We start from the raw sequence: 19,666 nt of genomic DNA on the forward strand, positions 1-19,666 counted from the left end.
AATGCTAATGCTCTGTGGGGAAGGACCACAGTCCAGGCTCCTTCCGCTACTGCACATGGAGGGGCAGAGTTGGGTGGGGATGCCCTTCAAACAATAAAAGGGGTATCACCTCAGGGAGCCACATAAGTGGCAATGTTTGTTTGTATTATTTTTCTCTTTGAAGTTTTATACCACTGAATGTAACAACCATGAATGTTAAGATTTTTGTATTTTACACTGTATTCTTCCTTTGTATATATTTTTTTATTGTGAATAAAGTTTATTTTTGAAATAAAATGGGAAGAGTGAGTCAGCACCCCATAGCTTTACACGAAATAAAAGGTTGGGGTATAAACTGGAGGTAGGAGGGATTAGCTATGTCGGCACAACATTGTGGGCCGAAAGGCCTGTTCTATGCTGTACTGTTCTATATTCTATCAACCCGGCGTGTTGTTAAATACACTGTCCCTGAAGCACAGCATTCATTCTAATTTACACAAAGGCGATTAAAATACCGCACTTCCCATGTGGAAATAATATCTGGGGTAACGTGATGCAGGGAGGCGGTCTTCACTGGAGAGATCGCGAGGTGAGATCTGTAGCGAAGTCGAACGTATGGACTGGTGAGGACTGGGTGGTCGGCCGTATAATGTTGCATAAATATATTCGGCAGTCCTCGAGCAGTGTTTGTCGACTGCTGTCATGCGTGTGAAGTTTATACATTTCTTTCGGGCTTAACTTCTGCTCGTATACGCAGAGTACAATAGAGGAGCCTACCACAGATTTATTGTGTGTCAGCAACCTATTTTAACGTAAAATGCAAAGTTTTCAAAAAGTGAAAAGCCACGCATTTCATCCACCCGGTTGGATTTGTGCGTGAGTAAGTTGTAAGACGGCCTGCCGGGTTAGGCTAACTCCGAGGTCTCACTCGTGGCCTACCGGCTGCAAAGCCGTCTCTGCCTGAAGGGGATCAATGTGGGGCCGTGGTCCAGCGCAGCGAACCCGCGGTTGTAGAATTGTTACAGTGTACGAGTGCCTCAAATCCTCGGATGATGTTTCATTTGCGTACAATGTCATCGATGTTACTTCTGCAACATGACAACATCCTCCTTCCATTAAAATCCAGTATACTTAGTAAAGTTTAGCATTGCAAATGTAACATTAATTGATTGGCCTGGCATGCATGGACAGCCCTTAAAACATTTCCATGCTGAAAAAGTAGTTAGGTTTTCAACTTCGAACCTCTTCCCACGCGATGACAGGCAAATTATAATGGACATATGCTATAACATTTATATTAATATTATTTCTTTGTTTTCATTTTTTTTATTCTTTAAAGTGGATTGGTTTTTAAATGTTAGTAAAGTCGCCAAGTTAAACTGGTGGAAATAGGCAGTGGAGTAAGTGAAGCGAAATTAAACAACATGGGGACATCAAGAATCATGCATTTCATTTTAATTCTCTTAATACACAAAAACTCTCCAGCATTTTTTTTTACAGATATTCAATATACCAATCAGGTGCTTTAAACTCTGACGAGATATCTTTACCTTATTAAACTTTTGCGTTCTGTTTTATACAAGCTAAAATGCTGCTGGCATATGTATATGATTTTATCAACCTGCACCCACACACTTTTGGATTTATTGTCCCCTGTTTTCATCTCTCTCCTTGGAAGGAACAAGATGATTTTTAAAACAAAAACAATAGAAAATCTTGTAAACGCTCAGCTGATCAGGTACCATCTGTGGAGAGAGAAGCAGTATTGACATTGCAATTTGATCACCTTCATCACAGCCATCTCTAATGAAAAATTATTGACCTGAAATGCTAATTCCGTTTCTCTCTCCACAGATAACATTTTTATTTTTAAAATATCCAACATACCTGGAGGAATAACAACCTCTTTGACTCTGAAAATGGTTGTCTGACAGTAATTAACACATCATGTTGATAAATGTTTATTTAAGTTTGAGGAGGGTAAGATTTAACGTTCTCTCTTAAGTTTGGTTTGTATCTACCATGCAAATACAGCAATTACAAATGGGACAATGAAATTCATCTTGCGAATCTTATGGCTGAAAATGAAGCAAATGAGACTGCAACTTTTGAATATTTGAGTTTAATTGTGCCTTGCATGAAGTTACTGTACCATTAATGCATTAACTACCATGGCTACAAAATTAGCAATGTATCTCGTGAGAGGTGATTCGCCTCCTAATTCCCAGAACCTTCACACTATCTTCACAATATATCAGGACGGTAACGGAATATTCTCCATTGCCTGTATGGATGCAGCACGAACAATACTCAAGAAGTTCAAGATTATCCAGAACAAAGCTATCTGCTTGACTGGGTTCCCATACACCTCTACACATACTTACTCCCTCCACCATTGGAGCATTCTAATTTTAGTGTGTATCATCTACAAGTTACTCACCAAGGCTACCTGGACCACAGCTCTCAAACCTGTGCCCTCTATGACCAAAGAAGGACACAGTGGGTTTAGATATGGTTATTCTCATCTGCCTCCAGCTTAACCTTTTTGGGGTTCACACTTAAAATGACCAGTTTGGTGAATCATCATGGGGAACCCTTTTTCAGAAAGAGACGAACTTCTTCAGACTGAGAAATGAAAGGGAAAAAAAAATCATGAAGTAAAAAATACGTTACTCCCTATTTATTAAATGGCAAGTTATAGGACAAATTTCAATACTTATTAATTAGTTTTCATTTTGGTTGATCCCCTTGGGGAATTTCAAGAAGGTGATCTGTGAATAGAAAGAACATTTCAGCTGGGTTAGTTGGGGGTACAGCATTAAAATATTGCTTTGATCATTGCCTTATTAAGATGAATATTCAATGAAAACTAAACATGTTTAAGAGAAAGATAAATGGCTATGATAGACCAAATGCATTCCCATGTTATTTTTGTTATTCATGGGACGTCAGTATCATTGGCAAGGCCAACGTTTATTGCCCATCCCTAATTTCCTTTGAGAAGTAGGTATGAGCATGGAATGTAATGTTCCAATGATTTATTCTTCAGATGTAACTACTGGACAATGCCATGTTTAATTGAAATTTCATTTTGCCTCAACAGCTAGGATGAATACGGAAAATTTCTCTCTCTGTGAAAAGATAGTCTCCCCTTCCTACATTCGCCAAGGTTTACAGGCCCATCGCACACATGAGCACTTAATTCGGCTACTAATAGAAAAGGTAATGAAAATGATTCAGATTAACAATTTGCATGTATTATTTATTGTGCAGGAAAACATATCATCTTTTAACATATGCTAAAAAAAAAACAAAAAAAATTGTTACTCTCTAAAAGCTTTCTCAGAACCTGTCGATTTCTCTTCTCTCCTCCTTTAGCTTTCTCCCTGTGTTAATTTCTTCAATTTTAAATGGTTACCTAAAGAATTAGTTAATTGTCAGTTAAAAGCTTATTCATGAGAACACTCACAAATCATTTTGTTTATGGCACTTACTTTATATGTAGACACTGACTAATTCACAATATTTAGTTTGAATTTCATACTTTGAATCTGCAAAGGCCATTGCCAATCTTTACCTGATTCTTTGGAATATTATAGCATATTTAAATACCAGAAAAGGTATCTGAATCCAATGTAGACTGCTGCAGTTTAGATAGTAGATTATTTATTTTCATGACTATTCCTAAATGTGCATTGTAATTAACAGTGCAAAAGGAAAGGGTAAAATTTTTTTTGTTCCTTTAAGGTATACTTGGAGTAAACGTTTCCTTTTAAGAGGACATATCTGGTGGAATGGATAAATATGTAGCTAAGGTTACGTGTTTTGGCAGGGAAAACAAGCAGAGACAATATATGTTAAATAGTACAATTTTAAAAGGAATGCAGGAACAGAGACACCTAAATGTGTATATGTACATAAATTTTTTAAATTTTCATGGAAGATTGAGAAAGTGATCGTTAAAGGATACGAGATCCTTGGCATCATAAATACAGACATACAGTACAAAAGCAAGGAGGTTATGTTGAAGCAACAAACGATTTGCTGGAGGAACTCAGCGGGTCAAGCAGCATCTGTGAGAGGAAAGGAATTGTCAATGTTTTGGGTTGAAACCCTTCATCAGGACCCTGGGGTGGTTTTTAGAACAAAGAAAAAAATGAGAGGATATTTTGAGAAAGGTTTACAAAATCTTGATAGGTTTGTATATGGTAAACAGAGAAAAAGTGATTCCATTAATGAAGCTGCAACACAGTGGTGCAGCCAGTACAGCCGCTGCCTTATAGTGCCAGAGATCTGGGTTCACACCTGACCCCTGGTGCCGTCTGTGCAGAGTTTGCATGTTCTCCCTGTGACCACGTGGATTTCCTCCAGGTGCTCCATGCTTTCCTCCCACATCTCAAAGATATGCGGGTTGGTAGATTAATTGGCCACTGTAAATTGCCCCTAGTAGGCGAGTGGTAGAATCTGGGGGAAATCGATGAGAATGTGGGGACAATAAGAATAAGCATTAATGTAGGATTAGTGTAAATGGGTGGTTGGTCAAAATATATCACCGTAGATATGATAAATGTAATTCAACATGTTCGCCTGATGACTTTAAGGATACACTCACATGCCTCACCAAAAATACCAAATTTAAGTTTCTGTGGGCACCTTTGACCAGAGGACACAAAAGTTCTGTGGATGGTCATGTGAAGAATTATTTTATTTCTCAAAGTAGTCATGACATTGCTGCATTGCCTGAAACTGTGGTGGGTGCTGCTTAAACTATATATACTTACTAGCTATTCAATCCAACCAGTCTAAGGTAATGTATATGTCCAGTTAACCCACTATATGCTTCCCTGCTTTTAAAAAAAATAGCTTAATTCTCTATTGCTTTTTCTATCCCTTCCCTAACCAGAACTCTGGATTAATGAGAGGGAGATGTGGGGTAATTTGGGAAGTGGGAAGATGCAGGTTAAATTTAACTCCAGAAATAAATCAAGAACATTAACAGGAAACTCTTGGTTTGATTTTTTTTTTAACATTGCTTTAAAGAAGGAAGTCTGCCCTTGGTGTTGTATGGCCAAACCTGACCCACTCTTGAACCTTGGAAACTACATAAAAGCAAATTAGTGCAGATGATGAAAATCAGGAATAAAACAGAAAATGCTGGAAAGACTTAGCAGGTCGAGCAGCATTTATGGAAAGTGAACTATTTAATATTTCTGGTTGACAACATTTCTAAGTAGCATAATTTTCAAAGGGTAGTGACCTGAAATGTTAACTTTGTTTTACTGCAACTATCCAGTTGTATCAAACACACTCAGAAAATCTACAGAAAAAGTAAACCAGGATGGACCACCAAGCATCAACCTAAACATTAGATTCACAAGCCACAAAGGCATGTCCAGTGGCATGTTTGTAACATACTCCTCACTAGTAGGCAACAGCATAGGCTCCTCTATGTAGTATAAAGTCAGAGCATATCAAACAATTATAAGTGATTGGATTAAGATACTTAGGAATTTGTATTGAATTGACAGGACTGAAAGAAGCTTTATCCATGGGTGGGGTAGGTCAAGGGCAACCTTAAAATCAGGAACCTAGTGAGGAAAAACCTCTTTATAGAACTAGTGGGAGAGGGTTTCAGAATTCTTTCACAGAGAGATTAATGCTGACTAAAGAAAAAAATGGTAAGTCTAAGATCAAGCTGTTATTATTATGGGGTATGAATTGAAGGCAAATGGTGAAAGTCATGTATATTACTGAATGGCAGTACAGGCCGCAGGGACTGATTGGCCTATTTATGTTACTGTGTTACTACATGCAACTTGAGAATTCCAATTAAAAGGAATGAAGTGTAGAAAATTGGAACTATAAACTTTGTATGAGTGTTTAGAACTCTTTCTGTTGTAAGGCATATTGCCAGCTTGTATTTTGTTGCAGCTGGTTTAGGACCATTTGGATGTTTATCCTTTACTTTGGCACAGGCTCTCCCTGGGTTATAGATGCCTGACTTACAGACACCCTGTACATATGAACGAGCTCCCATTAATATTATTAAATTCAAATGAGAACCACTTTTTGCAGAGAGGGGAGGAGATCTATTTGTGACCTCCCCGCAGTAATCAGACACATTGTCTTAACAGGCTGCCAGTTTCTCCATGGGAAGGTGTTTCACTTGAGAGAGTTGCTCTGGAATTTGACAAGCAATCACTTATGTTGATACTTGTGAAACAATGCCCTATTAAACAAAATAACACCCATTGATGCTTTAAGCCCATTGAAACCAACCATTGAGCATGAGACATCCTGATTCTGTATCATTGTAACTAGGCAGGGGAAGACAGTAAATAAATGTTCATGTTAATTGGCTCTCATCAACACCATTTATTACATTACTGCAGAGGTATAGTTACCATATCAAATGATTTTTGTGTATTTTGTGGACAAAATCGACTTCCGGACATCAGTAAAAATGGGTTTGTAACCCAGGGATGGCCTGTAAAGGCAAATAAAATTAGAACAAATGAGAAGCTTAGGTGTTGCATTCTTTTAAGATGTAAATGCAGGCACTGTTATGACAAATATGGTTGTATTTAAGTGTTCAAAGTCTCATCAATGGAATTTTACAGCCCACGCAAGATATTAAAATCTGCACATCTTTTCACTGTGGCATAATTTCCTTAGGGTAAGTGTCCAGAAGATGGATGGGATGAGAATACCATTGAGCTTTTTCTACACGAGCTGGCTATTATGGATAGTAACAACTTCCTCGGTAATTGTGGAGTTGGAGAGAGGGAAGGAAGAGTGGCCTCGAACCTCGTTGCTCGAAGGCATTACAGGTAAAGTTTAAAATATGTTTTTTTTAATAGTTAAGTACACTTTCAAAAGGAATACTGTAGCACTATTCTGAACATACCAATCTATTTCTTTGAAATAAAGGTAATCAGATTTATGCTTCCAGGTCATTGTTGGAACATTTAAAATAAAAGGTTTTTTTTAAGCAAATCATCTAATTAATGCATGGCAGATTTGGTAAAGTTGGGCATTGTAGGTTACCTGTATTATTTCCAAAAAGCCAATCTATGCTTCTGAAGAATATTATTTTATTAAGTACTATTATTTCATTCAGCAATAATGGTTTTCAGAGGGAATGTATCCAGTCTGGCCTGCAGCTGATTTTGCCAGAAGCCATGAATTAGCTTTACCATTTTAGGTTGGACATGAAAAAATCTGACATGGTGCTTTTCCTGATTTCTTTAACCCCTTGCTGCAGAGCAACATTTACATCGGAGACAATGCCCAATCTACATCAGAAGCTAAGATAACCTGTGGTTCTCTGTCACCTTATTTTCAATACTTCCAGTCCTCAAATGGCATTAAATTGACTCTGCAACTCTTCCCATTTCTTTCATGGCTTCTCCTCATTCTTTCCATAGAACCATACAGCACAAAACAGGCCCTTCGGCCCACCATGTTGTGCCATCCATCAGACCACCCTCACACTACCTAACCCCTTCCTCCCGCATATCCCTCTATCTCACGCTCCTCCATATGCCTATCCAACAAGCTCTTGATAAATGATTTACCTCTGGCGTTCGGGGCAGCATCACGTTTCTCCAAGAATTTCCGCGCACTGTTCCAAATTCACGGCCACCAGCGTGGAGATGCCGGGGATTGAACCCGGGACCTCATACATGCAAAGCATGCGCTCTTCCACTGAGCTACATCCCCGATCCCCAGTTGTTTGTTTTCCTACTTTAACATCCGATGGCTCTGATTTGCGACATCCCATCAGTCCCGTGATGTGTGAATAACCCAAACTCGGTCTCTCTCCCTCTCACTCACCCGATGTTCCCGACCACTGAACTGATTCTCGTATGTTAACGCCGAGCTGACTCCGTGCACCCCTCCTTCCATTGCCTGTTGCAGCCTGTCCCGGTAGAAGTCCATCAACTGCAGCAGCTTGAAATCGTTCCAGTCCGCCAAGAGCTCGATGATCTCTGAGTCTGGACCCGTGCCCTTTCCTGTTCTCGTGTTTTGTCTCGGTCCTCTCCATCTATTTGATCTATCTCACTCTTTACTCTCCTTACCGCCATTTCTCTTTTGCTTTGTGCTCTTTCTGATTTGGAGACTAGAGATCTGCTTGGATTTAAGGTTAAAAGCTGACCTGAGCCTGAAGGCTTCGTGTTTTTTTTTGATACCCAACCCAAACCTGAGGCATATAGACAGGTCCAATTTAGACTGGGTCAGGTGGATATGCTCCACGTTGACATTGTACACTGAGAAATAGGAGCTGTTTCCTGGGCAATCTGCGCTTGTATTTTTATTTTCTCACCACAAAGTAAGAGGTCATTTCAGCCCATTGGGTCTATGCCAGTTCTCCAGAGCATTCCTATCTGTCCCATTCCCATATTTTTATTTCCTTGTACTCTATTCACATGCTGATCATCACCCCTTTGATTCTCCTATCACTGCCTGCACTAGGGGTAATTCACAGTAACCAATTCATCTACCAACCAGCACAGGGAGGAAGCTGGAGAAACCCATTCATTCACATGAAGAAGGTACAAACTCCACACAGACAGCAACAGATGTTAGGATTGAACCTGGGTTTCTGGAACTGAGAGGCAGCAGCACCAACTGCTGTGCCCCAGTGCCTCCCCAACTTTCTGAGGGCAGTTTTCCCTATCTTGTTCCACAGCAATCAGGATTAGCACACTTACTTGTGAAGAGCTGACCTGGTCCTGAGCCTAAATGCTTATCATTTTTTTGATACCCATCCTGAACCCGACATATACAGTCGGGTTCTGTTGGGCTCGGGCAGTTAGTCGGCTGCAATGGGGAACAACGCCAAGCCAGGACTACGCATCTTTGCCGGAAGGCCTCCTTTCGCCTCCCTACTAACCACCCTTCCCTTAGTGCCTATCCTTATGGTTTTGGATGCTCAAACACAAGAGGACCATTTTAGTTTACTTTCAGTCCTTGCTGTTGCCATTCCTCCTTATTTGTTTATAGATATTTGAATCTTGTTATTGGTGAGGCTTTTTTCCACTTCCTCACTGAGGTAATTTCAGAGCAGGTGTTCAATGCTTAACAGAGCAACGATTTGACTCTGTAAACCACCGACTGGTGCCCAACCCAAATGAGCACTTGTACCTCCTGTTCTTTCTCCCTCATCCTCCATGCATTGTCCTCTGATCTTACTATTCACCTTCACCATCACAGCAACTCTGTAATCTTTGTCTAGTTATCATCCTACTCTGGTTGACCAGACTGGTATCATTAATCTAGATTCTCCCTTGTGTAACTTCACAGGAGATGGTCTTATTTTGAAGAACTAATCAACATAATTAAAATTGCTTGAGAGTTCTAAGAAGCTGCTTTTGGCACCTAAACTATCACCTTTCATAATCCATCTGCTTACTGTGTTCAGTGATGTAGTTTGCTTCTTTGTAATCTTTTATAGCTTAGTGCTGATGAGCATTTATAAATGAGAGACCATGTAAAAGTTGTGCATAAATACAATTTGTAACTGTGATTGGTTTAAACTCCTGAGACAGATAATTGAAGCATGGGATCAAGTGTGATTTTATTTTTCTGGATTTGTGAGAGCAACTATTAAATTTAGTGGAAATCCTGCTAATGTTCTCCTGAGAAAAGAAATAGTTCTTCTTATAAGTAGGGAGAAGTTGGAAAATCCATGAGTCAAGTTTGATGCTCTTTAAACAATAGAGAAAAGTTAGTAATGCCATCCTGAGCATTGCAATTCTGCTTTAGAAGTGGTAACTCATGAGCAGGCGTTTTCAGATAGTTGTTCTACATAGGCATTTGCGCTCCACTTGAAGATCTCCATCCCCTCTTTATGTGAAACCAATCACTATACCTTTTTATTTCTTTCTCTCTCGTGTGCTTAACAAGTTTTCCCTTAAATCCATCTATACTATTTGCCTTAATCATTTGTTTCTTGGCCTGCAAATGCAGGCTGACCTGCTTAGAATTTCTAGCATTTTCCGTTCTGATTTCAGATTTTCAGCATTTGCAGATTTTTTTCCCCAAGAACTTGAGAGTATGAACGAAGGCTTGTTACAAGTTTAGTATAAGTTCTACGTTTTTCAACTTTGTCCCCCTAGAGATGAGCCCCAGTGCTACTTTTTCTCTTTTAATGTCTTATTAACTTGTGTTGCTACTTCTAGTGATTTGTGATTCAATTTCTTGAGATCCTTTTGCTCTTTTATCCAGTTTAGAATCTTATTTTTTTAGATAATGGGTTGCTTCTTATTCTTGCATTTTTAATTGTTTACTAAGGATTAGACTGATCTTGGGATTTGCTATTGTTTTATTACTTGGTCAACTTAAGGAGCCAGGAAGAAGATATGACTTCTTAATATGCATGATTTTTTTTGTAAATTTACATTTAATATGCAATATGATGTATTAGTCCATAGTGAGATTTTAATGAAAGCATAAGTTAAGTCCAAAAATCAATTACTCGATAAGTATTGGTTGCTTGGGCGTCTTTCTTTGTAAAACAAAAGGTTATAAGGATCTCAAGTTTAGGCATGCAGAAAAATGTGGCAAATTGAAACTTACCAAAAAAAAACTGATTCTAAAATATGAAAACCAAGATAATCTTAGTTAAGGTGAGTTTTAAAAAAATAATCAGATACATAGCTGGTTCAATCTTGGAAACTGATCAAAAGTTAAATAGATACCAATAGAGCCAGTTAACTTTAAGTTAAATTCAGTGAATAACGAAATGCAATTTTTCCCCACTACAATCAGTTAATACGTTTTATTAATTCATAAAAATAACTTTTAGCAATGACTGTAGTTTTAAGCTTTTAATTTGCTTTACCTTACTTTACTTTAGGTTAATGCATGGGATTGGAAGGTCAGGTGATATTGCAGCTATACAGCCCAAAGCAGCAGGATCCAGCCTCCTGAATAAAATCACAAACTCTCTGGTGTTGGATATTCTTCGAATTGCAGGTTTGAAAAAAAATGTATTATTTTACAGGCTTTGTCTTAGTAAGCTGTGACAACTTTAATGGTGTTGTCATTTGTGTTTAAATATAAATGCATATACAAATATAATTTTCATTCATTGTAAATTTTAAGTATAAAATGAATATCTAGCTCCAGTTTATCTGGTTTTTAGAAGGAGATTTTTATTTTGGATTGTTATGTATGTTATTTAAGCCTGGAAAACAGTGGCCACACTGGAAACTGGTGCAAGATGGCTGTCATGAGGGGAGTGCTCCCTATTTGTGAAAGTAAATTAAAAATCTTCTATGCACAGCCCTGTAAATTTCACCAATGCAATTGCATTGTAGGTGTAGCTACAGCCACTTTCTCACTGGTTTAGCAGGTTGGGACTTTTTTCATTGGAGCATAAGAGAATGAGAGGTGATCTAATTGAGGTGTATAAAATTATCAGGGGCATAGATAGGGTAAATGCACATAGTCTTTTTCCCAGGGTTCTTCAACTAGAGGGCATAGGTTTAAGGTGAGAGGCTTAACAGGAACCAGAGGGGCAACTTTTCCCCCCAGTGAGTGGTCGGTATATGAAATAAGCTGCCAGAGGAAGTGGTTGAGGCAGGTACATTAACAACATTTAAAAGGTACTTAGACAGGTACATGGATTGGAAGGGTTTAGAGGATATGGGCCAAATGCAAGCAAATGGGACTAGCTTAGATTGGAATCTTGGTTGGCATGGACCAGTTGGGCTGAAAGGCCTGCTTCCGTGCTGTATGACTCTAATTTTGGAAATGAGGCAGAATGCACTGCCAGTACTACAAATGTGCATTTAGGGCAAGTGATTGGGGACAGTACTCCACAGCATTTTACAGCACACACATGTGGCAGCACCATCCTTCTGAAAGGTATGTTCACCAAGTCTAATCTCCTGTTCTTTCTCTAAACCCATTTAGAGCAAATTCTATTTGAAATATTTGTCCTTGTTGAAGAGTATAGATATTGTGCTTGCTGCTGATTCTGAAAGAGCATAACGAGTGCATATTTATGCACATTTTTTCCTGCATTTCTAGGTGATGATTATAACTTTGTTCTCTAGTTATTGACACTCTAGTGGATCTAAATTTCTCATGGTTTTGAATGTGTCCATTAGATTTCTTCTTAACCTTTGCATGAGCAAAAAGAACCATAGTTTCTCTACTTGTCTCATAATAGTTACAATGAATCTCTTTTTAATTTTCTCCATAAGCTTGCTGCCCTCTAAGGGGGTTGAAAGTGAACACCGTTTTCCGATTCTGACCCAACTGCTAATTTGCATAGCTTAAGACTATAGCATTAGTCCGTCTTATGTCCACTTGGAATTTGGTGAACTATAGAAAATGTAGAAAACAAATAGAATATTTAAGTTTGGGGTGTAGTCTTGAACCAGGAAGCTGAGAAATGTCGTGGGTGAAATGTAACTGTAAAGCATGCCTCTTAAAAAAAAATCTGCAGATTGATAATAAAAAGACTTCTGCTTAGGCAGCAGAATTCTGGTGGAGTGGTGGTTTGGGCCAGCAGATTGGTGGGGAGGGGATGGTTGTGTGGCAGATCGGTGGGAGCATGGCTTTATGAGAATATTAATGTGGGTGGCTTTGATGGTGTTGAGGCGGCAGATAGGTGGTTTGACAGTAGAATGGTGGTTGGCGGAGCAGCACATTAGTGGTGAATTGATAGCAGAATGGTGAGGAATATGTGGGTTTGCATGAAAGTTGCAAGTTGGGGTGGGAAGGTAAGGGTCATGTCTTTGCATGGCATTGGGGCCCTGAGGCAAAGCCACTATGGTATCTGTATTTAACTTCAAGTAGAGCCAACAAAGGTAGGTTTCTATATGCTCGGACCTACTGAGGGAGTAATGATGCAGCAAGCCCCACACACTCTGTATGAAATGTCTTGTGCTGTTTGCATGGTTCAAAATTTCTGAGCTGCTGGATACATATTTGGACCTATCTTAGACACCTCTGCTCTGGGGAAAACTTTCTTACTATTTATCCTATTTATGGCTCTCCTAATTTTGTGTACCTCTATCAGAACTCGCTATATTCTTTGCTCCAAGGAAAACAAACACACTCTCTCCTCATTGTTGAAATATTCCATCCCAGGCAACATCCTGTTGAATCTCTTCTGCATCCTCTCCAGTGTGTTCACATCCTTCCTATAGTGTGGCAACCAGAACCACACACAGTATTCCAGCTGTGGCCTAATCAATGTTTTGTAAAGATAGGTGTTCTGTCATGAGGTCATTTGTGTTACTATGAATTGTGTAAGGAACTGGAAACTGCGTTACAGCTCCAGTAATTTTAACACACAAGATCAGAAATTTCAGTCTCTTCACACTTCAACCACATATTGTCAACATTCCTTGGAATGTTCAAAGGTGTAATAGAAATAGAGTTTTGGGACCAATTTGTGAGAGTTTCTAGCACTTATTAGGCCTTAGCTGGAGTCTGTTTAACGGTAAACTACATGTACAATTAAGTGGGAAATTACTAAATTAAAATAGTTTGAATGCTTGGTACTGAAAATCTAGATATGATTTTTTTTCTTACTTGGAATTAAAAGATGGCTCAAAATATTTCAATATTTGCATATGCAGCATCTCTTCCAGTTTTGGCATTAGAATTTCAATCCTAAAAATTCAAAATTTGCTGTCTCAGTTGCTTATCTCTTTTGAGTATTAAAGTGACAGTATGTTCTGCAAAAATATTTACTGACTAATTAGAGATATAAAACACCAATGAGTTATGGATGGTTTGAGGGACAGTTCTTGAGTTTGAAACAGGAATCATTGGGGACCTTGTCTTTTTGGGAAAACAGGCGGAAGGGTAGAGAGAACTCAAACCTGCAGGAAGAGGGGAATGTGACAGCAATACATAAATAAATGTATGAGGTTGCTAATTATTTTGCATTAACAGTTGGATTTCTAACATCGTGGTGTTCTTGAGTTTATGTACCTGTGATGTTTTAATAAGGTTTCAGGCTTGTCAAGACGCTTATTGTTAATGACTTGCTGATTTCTGCAAAAGCTTGAACCTTTTGTGGATCTGTTGGTCTTAACAAAAATAATCTGCCTCATTTATCTATTTTGAAGTAATTTTACAGAAACTTGTTTCTCTGTCACTAAATGGCTGAAAAATAAATCCTGCTTACTTCAGTGTGTGATCTGAACTCTAATAATGTTCGCTCCAACAGATACACAGATTACTTGGCAACAAAAATTTAGTTTAAAAATAACATGGAATTTCCAGCTCCTCAAGTTGGAGAGGTGTTCAGTATTAGGAAAATTGAGTACTATTACCATTTAATGTTGTTTATCCAAATCTATGCTACGGATTGAACTTTGCCTGCTAACTATACACATCAGGAGATTGTAGTCACGTTACTTTGTGCAGAATACATCTGTTAACTTGGGTCTCTAACACCCTTTGCTGACATGCACAGTGGTGCAGTTGTTAGTGCTGCTGCCTCATAGCTTCAGGAACCCAGGTTCATTCCTGGTGCTATCCGTGTGGGGTTTGCACATTATCCCCGTGACCATGTTGAGTGTTTCTGTTGAGTGCTCCAGTTTCCTCCCACCTCCCAAAGATATGCTGGTAGATTCATTGGCTGCTGCAGGTTATGTATCAGTGTAGGCAGGTGACAAAAGAATCTTTTTTTTTAAGGAAAGTGGGCATGTGAGGGAGAATATGTCTTAGGGCTACTGGGAAATAAGAGGGGGATTGCGAATGATGGATTACTGTGCTGGGAACTGGCATGAATCCAAAAGGGTGAATGGTCTCCTTTGTATCATGCTAAGAATGATCTTTGTTACCTCCAGTCTTATCTGTTCCAGTGTTCTCATAGCCAGACTCTTTCCTGTTCTATTTACTCATTCATCCTCATTCCTTGTTGATGGATCCTGGCCATGATCATCATCCACTTCAAATACCTTCAGAGTGTCATCTTCGCAGCATAGAACTTGCATGAGTTCTGCATTTCTCCAATTCTATCCTCTGCCCATCCACCATTCAGTTCTTTCTCTTTTTCTAGCCGTCCCTTCCAAAACCTTTCTGCTCTCCACCTTCATCAAGTTCCTTAAACGTCATCTCTTCAACCAAAAGTTTAGCTGCTTGCCTTTCTGTGTTTTTTTTTCTCCCGCGCCCCCCCAACCCTGAACATTTATTTGGGTAATCAATTTTTGTTTGATTAAGCACCAGTGAGGCACCTTGTTATGTTAAAATTATAATTTAAATATAACTTGTTCTGATTTTTCAATCATGCAGCAAGGTACAGTGAAGATTAGGTTTGCTATGCCCCAGCAATGCACCTCAACTACAATCTCAGAACAATGTTCTCCAGTGGTGCCATCCCATATTCTATCAATTATTTCTTTTATGGCCTTGGTCGATGAGATCAACACTAAATTCAGTTTGTGCTGATTATGATATTTTTGGGCTGTCAGTGCATGTGCATTAGGAACTTGTTTTATTTAGGCTTATGTTGTTTTTGCAGGCATCCTTTTCAGTCAGTGTACCAAGGAGATGTATCCTGTGTGTGCTGATGTGTCTCCTGGCCCTGAAGTGAGAAGCCCAGTTGTACCAGCCCCAGTATTTATTCTTCAAGTTTTTAAATGCCAAAGTGTGTTAATCTGAACAGGATTATTCCTTTTTATCAGAATTCTTATGGAAAAAAGAAAGTACAGTGCCCCATTCAAGGCATTTAAGAGATGATACTCTAACAGGAAATTATCTATATACTATTCCTCCAACATAAAATTTGCATGCCACACGATTAATGCTTCGACCATCAATGTTATTTTCAGGACTGTTAAGATACAGACTCGACTCCCACACTGCTACAGTTTAACACTTAACAGCTTTCTGAGCTCTGTCTTAACCACCTGCAACAAACAGTGCACATGGCACACCAAGTCGGTGTCAATTGTACACCCTTATTTTGGCCAGAGAATGTATATCAAATCTGCCCATTCTTTTCATTATGATAGCAAAATGGTTTAAGCATTCAGCTGGAGAGAAAATGATTTGAAGAATTGGAGGAATAGTAGTCCACCTGTGTCGATCAGTTCAGACTTCAGTCTCTGTCGCATTTGAAAATCAGTTTTCATTGCCATCTCCCATAACATTGCCTGAAGGAATTTCAGAGCAACTCACCAGATGAAGTGTGTGCCTTGAGGAAATTGCACAAATAATTTTTGCTATGTAAAGGATGATGCAGTGATCATTGCAACAATACTGTTTCACATAAATTAACGTGACTCACACACTTTAAGTCAGAAACCAATTCACTTTAATAATGTTTGTTCAATGATTTTGTTTTATTTATTTTTGGGATTTGAGCATTAGAGACCACTGTACTAACCAACTCTGGTTAGCTTGCAAAGATTGGGCATTTTATTTGAACTGCTGCAGCCCTTGTTCTCCACAATAGTGTTGGGTGGGGAATTCCAGTGTGCTTGCCCATTGATGTTAAAGGAATAATATGTTTTGAAATCAGGGTCATATGTTACAGGAAATGGATCTTAGAAGTGATGGTGTTCCCACATCATTGTACTTTTCATTCTGTTTATTCATTTTTCAAAATCCAGGCATCAGAAGCCAATTTAGTTGAAACATTTAAGAGTTAAGTACTGCAGGTCTTGAATTGCAAGTATGCCAGATTGGGTGCAGATGTTGGACTTCCTTCTTTTGAAGTACATTATGGAACAGATGGGGTTGTACGACAGTTTACTAGTTTCATAAATCGCTTATTTTTTTAATTCCATGTTTTAACAATGTAAATTCCAGAGCCGTGTGATGGCCGTAGTTAAATTCAAGTCTCTGAATTATTCAGTTCAGGCATCTACTGATGTAGTAATGTGACCGCTGTGTTACAGCCACATTCTGTGTTCTTGTCTTTCTTGGTGAGAGTTGCTGGGAGGGAGTTATTGTGGAAGCAAATTTGGTGACATGTAGAATATGTCAAAGTGTTTTCTAGCCATAATGCATCACTCCAGAGTGAGGGAGGGTGGATAATGATTTGAGGAGCAACCATCAAACAAGCTGCTGTAGACATTATCTGAAAAATGTTGAGCTTTCGCCACTGAGGATTTTTTAGGGGTAATGAACATCTGAGATTATAATCATACTGATGCACGTGCAGAACTAGTTTCAGCATTTATCTCAAGGATTACAGAGCCATACTAAACAGAGACAATACTTGGCAGGTCTTTGGTGTTATTAAATTATCACAAGTACACAATGCTTAACAACAACTAGGATGGTAACCATCCTAGTTTGGCTCATGACAGTGATTTACTTTGCCTCTGAAGGTGTACTGCTTAGAACGTCACATTGTCCTGCATAAAACTTGGAATGAACAATAATGATTTGGCCCATTGATTCTACACTTATCCATGTCCAGTTTGCTTTATGGAATTCAACATGTTAATCATGTAAAGGAAATTTCTTCAAAGCTTCTCCTTCATTCCCAAAGTCGACAGATTTGGCACAGGCCTGAAGCGCCAGTGGTCTTTCTGTGCCATGTCATTCAATGATTTTTTTGAACTCCATCATATAAAATTTTACAATTCATCCCATTGGGCTTGTGCTTCCACTCTGAAAGAGCCATTTCCTTAGTCCCATTCCCTTGTCTGTTCTGCAGATCCTTTCACATTCTTTGTTTTTACATATTTATTCAGTGTTTAAATGCCTTTTTATAGAGTGTGCTTCCATCAATGTTTTATTATTGCACTCTGTGTCTTAATACTTAATGTGTAACAAATATTCTGCCATTGATGTGCCTGATGTTCACCTTCTATGTTATTATTTGCTATAATTCTGTGTTACAAAGCAGCAACCCATATCCTGTGATTACTGTATGTCACAGTTGCATCATTAAAAATGAGAAAAAGCTTCGATGTTTTCAGTTTTGAAATTCCAAAACTTAGTTATCCGTTAAACTGCTCGAAATTCTCCTGACTATAAGAGCTGAGATAGGGCTGACTTGTTGATTATGTTTTGCTTACAGCACATGTCATGGTCAATTGTAAATAATTTGCATGGTTTGAAGCTTTTGCTGAGGTAAATTACCCAACCATCTGGGAACAAGATGGGGATTAAATCTGGATAGTTGAGTGAGGGTTGAGGTACATGATAATCTGCATGGAAATACACAGTACCAACTGGCCCAGTATTGCTGTGCCATCCCACTGTTTACACTTCACTTAAGCCTCCTCTGTGCTTCCTCATCATCAACATAGTCTTCAATTTGCTGCTCCTTCATATGGTTATCCAAATTCCACTTAAGCTTTGACACAATTTACCTCACGTACGAGTATTCTCATCCATCGATGGTTAATGATTTTCTTTTGAAATCCCTTTTAATTCTTTTGTGGCTGTTTCTTACTGATGGCCTCTAGTTTTGCTCTCCCAAGTGGAAATGTTGTCTTTCTGCCTACCAAAATCTTTTATGTTTAAGTACTTCTATTGTGTTACCCTTAGCTATAGCTTTTCAGGAGAAAACGACCCAGCCAGTTGAGCCCTTTTCTAATGGTTACAATTTCGCATTTCTTTTATCGTCCAAGTATTTTTTTGCACCTTCTTCAATGCTTCTATAACCTTTTTAGAATATGATAACCATAAATAGATGGGTGTGTTCTGACAAATGTTTAATGTAAATTTAGGATTGCTTCTCTACTCAAAAGACATTCTATAAATATAATGACTTAAGAGGTGTGGGTTTGCTCTATTACTCTAAGTTTGATTTAACAAAATATATTTCACATCCGGTGTCATTGTTGTGTACTCATCTTTTCCAAGTAATGTATTTTTGGTTTTAATATTAATGATTGTATATTAGACTGTGCAGCTTGATCGTTACTTGAGGAAGTTATATATTTTCTGTTCTGTGATTCTTCCAGTTTTGAATGTTGTTTTACTTGTTTAATAAATTTAGTCTTTTACATTCTGTCCATACATCCATTCTGGACGCGATTGTAATGGGCATCTGTAAACAAAATAGCAGTGTGATTAAATTGAATCATCCTTCAAAACAATCAGATGTGTACATTTGTTCAACTTTGTTCATGCTCTGCACACTAAAAAGTGCTGACAGTGAGTCTCTTGTGTTTCCAGGTGTTCGAAGTGTTTCTAGCTGCTTTGTTGTTCCAATGGCAACAGGAATGAGTCTGACTCTTTGCTTTCTTGCACTCCGCCACCGGAGACCTAAAGCAAAGTTTATCATATGGCCAAGGATTGATCAAAAATCGTGCTTCAAATCCATGATCACAGCAGGTACAAAGTTCACATTATCATATCAAACAGTTCCTGAACATCCATTTCACCTTGCTACAGATTTGCTGTACTGCCTGCTCTCTTTTCTACTCCTCCTGTCACTTATATTCTGGCACTGTTTACTTTCTCAGTTTAACAATTTCACTGTGTTTAATATCTTCCCACTCCCTGATATTTTTCTCTCTGTTAACAAGATTTATCATGATTTCTGTGGGAATACATTAGAGTGGTCCACTATAGAGGTGCTTAAAAAAAAAGTGCTATAAATACTCAACAGGTCAGGCAGCATCTGTGGAAAGAGAAGTGGTTAATGTTTTGGGTCAAAGACCATCAGAATTGAGAAAGTTAGACTAAGTAGCGGAGAAGGTGGAGCACAATAGGTGGAACAATATCTGTAATATGGTGAAATAAT

General features: G+C 38.5%; 1 protein-coding gene and 1 non-coding gene across 7 annotated transcripts in view; one reads left to right on the forward strand and one right to left on the reverse strand.

The window, feature by feature from the left end:
* The first annotated feature begins 521 nt into the window (after positions 1-521).
* Positions 522-19,666, forward strand: part of sepsecs (Sep (O-phosphoserine) tRNA:Sec (selenocysteine) tRNA synthase) — a 47,351-nt gene continuing 28,206 nt past the window's right edge. The window contains exons 1-5 of one of the 6 annotated variants that reach the window (XM_052042546.1): positions 522-602; positions 3,083-3,201; positions 6,655-6,809; positions 10,841-10,959; positions 19,096-19,254. In XM_052042546.1, the coding sequence (XP_051898506.1) occupies positions 533-602; positions 3,083-3,201; positions 6,655-6,809; positions 10,841-10,959; positions 19,096-19,254 (622 nt within the window). In that variant the 5' untranslated portion in view covers positions 522-532. The other 5 variants (XM_052042564.1, XM_052042554.1, XM_052042582.1 and 2 more) reach the window with 5 other exon arrangements.
* On the reverse strand, positions 7,630-7,701 carry trnaa-ugc (transfer RNA alanine (anticodon UGC)). Its single transcript has one exon. It is a non-coding gene; the product is annotated as a tRNA-Ala (tRNA).

This window comes from Pristis pectinata, chromosome 2 (assembly GCF_009764475.1).
Source record: "Pristis pectinata isolate sPriPec2 chromosome 2, sPriPec2.1.pri, whole genome shotgun sequence".
Lineage (NCBI taxonomy): Eukaryota > Metazoa > Chordata > Chondrichthyes > Rhinopristiformes > Pristidae > Pristis > Pristis pectinata.